This window comes from Photinus pyralis, unplaced genomic scaffold, assembly GCF_008802855.1.
Source record: "Photinus pyralis isolate 1611_PpyrPB1 unplaced genomic scaffold, Ppyr1.3 Ppyr1.4_unclustered_Scaffold7974, whole genome shotgun sequence".
NCBI lineage: Eukaryota > Metazoa > Arthropoda > Insecta > Coleoptera > Lampyridae > Photinus > Photinus pyralis.
Genome location: NW_022172282.1, coordinates 4,158 through 13,420, shown reverse-complemented (window position 1 = coordinate 13,420; position 9,263 = coordinate 4,158). Strand labels below are relative to the sequence as shown.

General features: G+C 34.6%; 2 protein-coding genes across 2 annotated transcripts; one reads left to right on the top strand and one right to left on the bottom strand.

The window, feature by feature from the left end:
- Positions 1-4,495: 4,495 nt before the first annotated feature.
- Positions 4,496-5,738, top strand: LOC116182894 (dnaJ homolog subfamily C member 25 homolog). Its single transcript, XM_031503453.1, has one exon. It carries the CDS (start codon positions 4,653-4,655, stop codon positions 5,664-5,666), a length of 1,014 nt encoding a protein of 337 aa, XP_031359313.1. The 5' UTR covers positions 4,496-4,652; the 3' UTR covers positions 5,667-5,738.
- Positions 5,739-8,181: 2,443 nt separating this feature from the next.
- On the bottom strand, positions 8,182-9,015 carry LOC116182896 (deoxynucleoside kinase-like). Its single transcript, XM_031503454.1, has one exon. The coding sequence runs from the start codon at positions 8,949-8,951 to the stop codon at positions 8,274-8,276; it is 678 nt and encodes a 225-aa protein (XP_031359314.1). The 5' UTR covers positions 8,952-9,015; the 3' UTR covers positions 8,182-8,273.
- Between the last annotated feature and the right edge of the window lie 248 nt (positions 9,016-9,263).

Below are 9,263 nucleotides of genomic sequence, written 5' to 3'. Positions count from 1 at the left end.
CATGAAACCGAAGAATCCACTTTCCTACAAGTACCTGCATTTCTTTATTTCTAAGTAATGAACACACTAAAATTGCCAAACATTAGGTATTCCTTTACAATTATTGTGTATCACTTACGTATACTGATTTATATAACTACGAAAAGCTTCTTTACTATTAAAATTAAACAAAAGTTCAATAACTCATAAACAAAACAAACAATTTAACCTCAATCCGTTATGTCAAACTGGAGTAAATGCTTGGTAAATAACACCATACATAAGACAATATGTATGAATAACACTACATAATAACAGGCAAGCGCATTAGCGCCTAGTTCCCAACTAATGACAGAAGTATATTTCCATCCACTAACGTTGGCGATAGGCGTGTCCACTCGTTTATCCATATACTTCTCTTATATATATGCTTATACAGTGAATTTTTTTTAAATGCGAGCATAGGAGTTTGCATGCAATGTAATTTCCCTATGTTCGATTTAAAAAAAAACACATCAATCTATGAGGTGTGCGCGGTTCACATTCCCAAAACGCGCAACTTGTGTGACTATGAACAGCAACTCAACTCATAATCTTTATGATGAAGAGCACTCGGTCAGATTTTTTTAAATAAGCCATGTGAGGCCATAGCAACTTTAGGATACATTTTTTTTAAACTTACGATAACTTGACTTCACATGGCACGCGCTGACATCACAATTCATTGTGAACCAACCTTCAATTATTTGTAGGTCATGTGCACCTGATATTCTACTAATTTGATCTATTCAATACATAAATTAAGAAAATAAATAACGAAAACAATTACAATAAATGTTCGAAGTGTCCTCCTTGACATTCTAAGCAATAACCTAACCGATTTCGTAATTAAATTGGACGGCGGTATTTTAAAAAATGTGACAGCTGTCAATTGTATCTACTACTCATTTGAACTACTCAATAGATTGATGTGTTTTTTTTAAAATCGAACATAGGGAAATTACATTGCATGCAAACTCCTATGTTCGCATTTAAAAAAAATTCACTGTATATATATGGTCTTACTACGCTGCCAACCTAAAACTTAACGACATAAAAAGTGTTCCCAACATAAAACATGTTAGTTCTAATGTTCCCTATAGTTTCTGATAATGATTTTTTTAATTAAATTAAGGCACCGAAATAGAAAAAATAGTATGAAAAACGCGTGTTACAATGCTTTATTGTAATACTCCTATCTTGCGGACACTCGTGGCTACGCTTCGCGTCGCCAGTCGTGCCACAAGATAGTCGTATTACAATAGGTCGCATTGTAACACTTGTCTTTCAATATACTATTGTGAAATTAGGTAGTCAAAATGTGTACTTGGTTTAAAAAATCACGGTAGTCATGAAAACAAGGTACGATAACTGTCAATACCTAATTTTAATTTGTACTTACTACAAAACTTACGATGTATTCCAATGAGGAAAAATGTTTATTTTAAAAAACGTTTACGGCGGTAATAGTTATCGCAGAGTGCGAGATTTATTTTCCGTGTAATTTAATCAAACCTCTATTCCGTCAATATCGACAATTCGACAGATAGTTTTTCAATTTGGCAATTTCGAATGCTTCAATCCACGGGTCATGGCTACATGATTTTCTGTCTTCATTTTATTTTGCGAATTTTTGATAAAATAATGAGAAAATACAAATAAAACTAAACTAATTCGCATTTAGTTAGATGAGAAAAAAATCTTCTTCTGCTTTCCAGTGGTGCCATTATGAACCCTCTAAGTTAATTTAGGGAGCAACAAGCTGCCAAAAACTGTTTTCCCATGTTAATTCCCTATGTTCGGTTTGAAAGTATTCACCCGGTATATAGCACAAGTTAGACCACAGCATAAATTTAAAAAAAATGCTCCGGCCAGACTCGTCATATGTGCAATTAGAGGGAATAAAATAAGATAAGAACTAAAATTTTATGTTCTTTGGTTAAGTCAAGACTAAGATCTTGGAAAAAAATCTTCAATTATTTACAAATTTCGTCAGAAAAACGACAACCTCAAAGTCTGCGAGTTTAAATGTACATTACGAATATGTTTATTCATTATATGTAATAGCCTGTGATGAAAACAATTTATTGCATTTTTCACAATTACCTTACCTACCATTTTACTTAACAACAATTTGCAACTTTGACGTTTCTTTGTTTCGCATGCGCATTGTAAGGAGGATTGAACTTTATTTAGCTTAAACGTCTTTTTTTCGGCCTAATGTCCCTAATGAAGAAGTCTCCTCGTGCAAAACAGAATACCATTGATTATGTATAATCATTGATAATAATAATAATAATAATAATAATAATAATAAATAATAAAACACAAAACTCCTTCTTCACATAAACACACCACGTTATCACAACCCACTCGTATACAACCCAAACGCAAAGCCAAAGAAACACTTACACAATAAACTCCATTTAATAAAAGTACAGGAATTATTATAGGTAATAATATTTTTGTTTTGTTTTCTTCTTTCCTGATAGCGTTGACTATTGTGGCCATTAATAGCTATGTTGGTAAGTATGAATTACATACTATCCCTAGATTTCCAATGTGAGTGTGCGAATATTTATTTTATTTTTTAATTTTTATTTTTCTTTAGAACCCTACATAACTTCAGCAGACACAGACACAGACACTAATCGTTACTTGATTTTAATCCGTGCGATTAGTTAACCAGGCTAGACCTGAGTTCTCACAAGAAACACCGACCATATATATATATATATTTTTTTGATGGACAGTATCCATTATAAAAATTACAAATAACTTAACCATACCTACAATTTATGTTCCAGTTCTCTCCGGAACTTCGAAAATGGTACACTAAACATGTTAATATTAAGTCCGTTTGCATCTGAGCAAATCTTATCAACTGGTGTAAACATGGCGTAATTAGTTCTATGCATATTATTAATGTAAAATAATTTCTTGCTGGTAGTTCTTTTGATGGGTGCCACAAAATTTAGACTGTGTAGTAGTTCACTAGCATGAACTTCTCCATTTAATAATTTAAACAAGAAGATCTGCTCAAATGCTTGTCGACGAAGATTTAATGGTGGAATGAGTAATCATCTTATTAATTGGTATACCTAATCAACAGTAATATCCCAAGTGCATAAAAACAGCCGATTAAATTTTGACGTTTTCGTCAAATGGTTTGCTTAGAAGTACGTCGAGTCAACTTGCCACGTAACAAAATTTTTGGGTGGAAAATTAACGAGAAGTACATCTTCTTAGCAAAACAATTTGGCGAAAAACGACAAAATTTAATCAGGCTATTTTTAAGCACTCGGGATATTCGGCATGTTTATTTCCTGAATTAATATTCACAGCGGTTTCAAGATTTGCGAAAGAATTTGCACCAAAACTGGACATCGCATCAAGAGATAAGTCATAAGTGCATTCGAAATTAGCACATTAGCTAGACTTGTTCGGAGTGACAGTTTCGTATCATAAGCAACAGCTATATACTTAGTATGGATTTGATATTTGAAACTAATACAATCAGAACCGTGAAAATTTTGACACATTTTTAACCGCGGTAAAATTTTGACGGTTGCAAATTAAATTAATGTGCATGACAGTTCTCATTGTCATTTGACTACTAGTTAATAATGACCACATTATTAACTCACTTTGAACGACTGCCGAGAAAACTTACTTTATAAGTGGAAAAAAGGTTAATAATCATCAGACGCATCAGTAGTAAAAAAACATTATTGCAATAATACTAGACTTCTCTATCTTGGTATATACAGTGTGTAATTGATTTATGAAAAAAATTTATTCTTCATGATATTTTTTGTTTGGTTTGAAAGTACCAATAAATAACGTTTCGATTGTTTGTGGTTTGATAGCAATACGCTATCTTGATTATAATGTAGAATGATAACTTTCAATTAAAAAAATTAATTTTATTATTTTTCCAGATTTCTATAAATGAATTTTAGATTATCGAAAAGTTATTGTCACTTTCAAAGCAAGCAAAAAATATCATGAAGAATAAATTTTTTTCATAAATCAATATTTAAAAAAAATTCCCTCTTGTATACCCCATCGCTTTACACACTGTATAACGGGCGATCAAAAATGAGTTGCTGTCGAGTTGCCTTTGGAAGTTCAAGTTGAATACGATTTCCCATGTAAACAAAAATTCCAAAGGTGACTCGACAGGAACTGATTGTTGATCGCATAGTATAATGTATTATCTGCCATGCAAAAATAAAATAATCAATTCTACAAAACAAGCAAACAACCTGAATGCTAACAGCGCTTTATTGAGACATTTTAGCATAGTGTAAGACTATTCTTACACTATGACGCTAATATAGTGAAAAAACATACGAATAACAGTTTTAAGAAAAACACTACTCTATGAGCCACAGTATACTAAAATGGCTACCAAAAATGGCCGAATCGCGCCACTTGCTATGTTAAACTGACTAACCCTGTATGTATTCGATGATTGCCATTCACCTTAACCTTTGTCACTTTTTTCTAGACTGGTACGTATTTGCAATCATGAAGAAATTTAAACGTGGCTTTACATAGCAGCGGTGATTTTGTAATGCCGTTATTATGAATGGCATGAATGAACATACGAACTAATTCTGCAGTCAAGAATGCTCGATCGAATTTACATATTATTAATCAGTGTCGTCGCGATATCCCACTTATCACAAGCCCAGTTGCTGGAAGGCTTGTATTGTGGAAAAGAAAATTGCTATGACGTACTTGGTGTTACAAGGGCATCCAGCAAGAATGAAATTGCGAGAAGTTATCGACAGCTAGCAAAGAAATACCATCCAGATTTGCATCGAGATCTCAAAGCCAAAGCAGAAGCGGAAGAAAAATTTAAAATAGTCGCTAATGCTTACGAAATTTTAAAAGATGAAGAGTCAAGAACTGATTATGATTATATGTTAGACAATCCGGATGAATATTATGCTCACTATTATCGATACTATAGAAGACGTGTAGCGCCAAAGGTAGATGTACGAATTGTAATTTTTGTTACAATATCCATCATTTCGATTATACAGTACTACAGCGCGTGGCAACGATATGAAACTGCCATTAAATATTTCATGACAGTACCCAAGTATAGAAATCGAGCATTGGAAATTGCCCAACAACAAGGATTTCTAGGAACAGATGCAGGTCATAAAAAACGTGGAAAAAGTAAGTCGGAACAGAAAGAAGAACAAGAATCGATCATACGAATGGTTATTGAAGAGAAAATGGATATAAAAGGGGCATATGCAAAACCTACGTTTTTCGATATCCTTTGGATACAATTAATTTTATCACCGTACACGTTGGTAAAGTACATTTATTGGTACTTGTCGTGGGTGTGGAACCATTCCATTCTTAGGAAACCTTACACCGAAGACGAGAAGCTTTACATTATACGAAAGTACATGAACATGGGGCAGCATCAGTTTGATTCGATCGAAGATCACGAAAAAGCCGAGTATCTAAAAAATCAACTGTGGATTAAGCAAAATTATAAAGTGTGGCAAAAAGAGAAAGAAGAAACTATGAAAAAACAGTTGGCAGAAAATTCCAGGTACAAGCAGTACCGCAGGTACATAAAAAATCATGGCGTAGGTAGAATGACCTTCGACGATTCTTAATAAGGCTGTTATATGTTGATGTATTGTGTGATAAATGTAAAATAATAAAAGCTAAAAGTTATTCGAATCCAATTTTGTCAATTGCTTTTGTTTGGTAAGTTTTGTTTTCGGGTATAACAGTTTTTTTAGGATTGGGGGAATTAATAGAAATGACCTATTTTTATGAGAAACCTTTGATTGCAGTATATGTAATGAAAGTGTGAAACTCATAAAAAGCAAATGTGGATATGTAAGAAAAAAACAAATTGGTAGAGAGAAACTGATATAATTTACATTATATCATCTTGCTTCTTAACAACCCTGACCATCAACTTCCAATTGGAGTCTTAAATTACCTTCATCACAGAGTAAGGAAAAATGAGTAAGTACTCTTCATTCTGTGCCTTCATAACTTAATTCCCTTTTGCGTTTGGGACCCCCTTCATTTTCTTCTGCAACTGCTAGTGAGGAGATGTCGTACGTGTGCCGGGTATATGTAAATAACGGCAAATGTCAAAGAATCAGGGTAGCAAGATGAGGCTTTTATTCAAGGCGGTTGTGAGCCCTCTTTTTATAAGACTGAGCAAGTATAAGGTTTAAACTCTGTGAGTTTATGAATCTTACGGCCGGTTGCAAGACGATTGGAATACTTACATGAATTAGGAAATCCTGAGTTACATTTCAGCATCCACGATCGGGTTTCTTGTAATTATAATGGAATTTTAAATTTTGAAATTCTGTAATTATAATGGGCTACTACAGACGGACGATTTTTTATGCGTTCGTGCACGTGCACTACTACAAAATAATTCAATAAATTCCCGCAGGAATTCGCGGGACAGTATTCTACAATCAGACATTTATAAAACAAAGGACATAAGCAAACTCAAAAGTCAAATTAATATACCTACTGGTGTTAGTGAATTCGATGTAGATATTTTGAGGTGTGATTGAGGGTGCAAATACAAGCATTTTGACATGAGGAACCCATGTCCGGAAACGCAATCATTCAGCGCTACGCGTCCTTAAAGTTGCGCGTGCGGGGTAGCCCACTCAATGTGCACCCGTCGGTCACCCGAGCAATGATCAGCAATGACATTTTTTCAAAGAAACGAAACAATGAAGCATTTAATAGCAGGCCTTACAAGAATTTCTCAAAATTTCATCCCCCACATGAATGCACGCTGTGCAGCGGAGTAGCGACGAGCGATGGACTGTCTCATTTTTTCGAAAACTCCTGGAATGGTCCGGAGGGTGCGGGCAGATTGTTTCGTTTACCTTGTTTTTCATGTGACCCCATACGATTTACGAAAAAATCCAGGGGCGCTAAATCTCAGGCGCAAAAGCGCGCAACTTTAAGGACGCGTAGCGCTGAATGATTGCGTTTCCGGACATGGGTTCCTCATGTCAAAATGCTTGTATTTGCATCCTCAATCAAACCTACATCGAATTTACTAACACACCCTGTATAATATAATACCTAACGAATAAAAACGCGGCAGCTTACCTGATCACTTACGCCGCTACTGATGTGCGACGCACAATTTGCATCCACACGTTGAAACTTTTTGTATGCGCGCACAAAATTTCTGTCGTCAACAGAAATCTGAGCGTCATACAAAATGATTGCACATTCAAAAACGTGACATTTTTGTGCATCCACCATTCACGCTTCTGACAATTCTGAATTTAGTTTAGAGACGCCAAAAATAGCAAGCTTACGCTAAGGTTCTACTGTCGCGATCGTTTCCATAGAAACAGAATTGTCATAGTTCTCAACGTCATTTTATATCGTGCATTTGAAATAAGAATGACAGATGTCATTAGAATTTACACTCGTCTGTTTCACTTTATCTACCCTTAGGCTGGATCCACATGATAAGAGGAGCGGAGCTAGCTCGAAATCCACTGAACGAGAATGATCAATAAATGTTAACCAATCCATTTTGCCCTATCGCGAGGATGCTAAAATCGACCATCTGCCGCCTCAGGTCATATGACTTAAGACGCTGCGAGTACAACTTGCGGTACAAATTCTAAAAGGTAATTTTTCGAGAAAATAAGTTATACACCTAACGAAAACGTCGATAATACCTAGCTCTTAAAAAACTATTTTAAAAAATCGCGAACATTTGATAACTCCGTAAAAAACAATTCGTCGGTTTTTCACGAACTTTCTACAGATATATAGGTTACAGTTGGGTTATTATAGGTATCATGGTTGGGTTGGATGAACGAAGCTGATTTTTTTTACAGACTGATGATTTTGTAATTAGTATGTTTGGTCCCTATTAGTTTAATCACCATTAAAAACTGACTTCCTACATGTTTTTTGTGATACCTACCTCCTGCAACAAGGTGACATTTTTGTAAGCATGGTATAACATGTTAAATACCTTAGAGAATTGCTTTTTGATGTGAAACTTTCCTTTATGAAAAGATCAATTATCCTGGTACTGTTATACTAAGAAACTGTGAGTCTAGACGGTAACTGATGTACTGAAAAGTACTCATATGACTTAAGAGGAAAGAGTGATTGTCTACTGACTGTGGCACTTATATTCTTCCAATTTTCAAATAAATAACTTGTACATATGACATTAAGATTTAATATATAAATGCAAATCTTTAACCAGTAACACTAAGCAAGTGGTCTTCACATTTTTGATATTCTTCCCGTATTGCCAATCGACCCAAGTCTGCATTCAGGGTCAAGACATGTGCGGGACGAGAAAAAGCAGTCTTGTGAAATAGCCAGTTCTCATGCAAGTCATGTAAGTCTTTTAAATATTGTAACGATACAGATTGTTCTTCTTTTCGATTTCTTGTTAAAACACGTTCATAAACTACTTCCGGCGATGTACGCAAATACACAATCAGATCAACAGATACGTCAAATTTGGTTATTACATATTTGAACCACTCATTAAGCACAGAAACAGATGGTGCTTCGAGCGTTCCACGTCTAAATAATTGTTCAATAAAGCAGTATCGTGCACTAAAAATGGAACGTTCTAGCAATTTAATTGGTTTACTGGTTACAAAAGTATGACGCTGCAGCATTGTAAGTTGAATGTACGATTGGAACGTGAACGACCATTTAACTGGATTTTCGTAGTGATTTGCAAGCAAATTGTGACCTGCACAATTGCGCCACATTTCTACTGGTTCCGATAATACACAAACATCCTTATGGTTTTCAAAGTGTTGCAGGAATGTACTCTTTCCACTGCCTATATTACCTTCAATAATTACTGTAAATGGTTTGCTAAATTGTGATGAGATTCGTGAAATGTGTCGAATCATTTTCTTGGTAAATTTTTAATATATCTTCTAAATCTTACGAACATAACCTTAAAATTTTTACCAAAGAATACAGTCTACTAGAGAATGCGAAATAACTCAACAATACAGGGGTGTATCAAGCAATTTCTGATTTGAGGCGGCTTCTTTCTCTCCTAATAATGTGACATTCACACTTATGCAATTTTATGCAGAATTTAGTTGCTGCAGTTTTTGATGCGCAACATGAGTTATTTTCATGATATTATATACAAATAAAATTTCTAATTTGTGCGACTTTGATTTTTGGACAAGTACTTGAATTGGAATTGGACA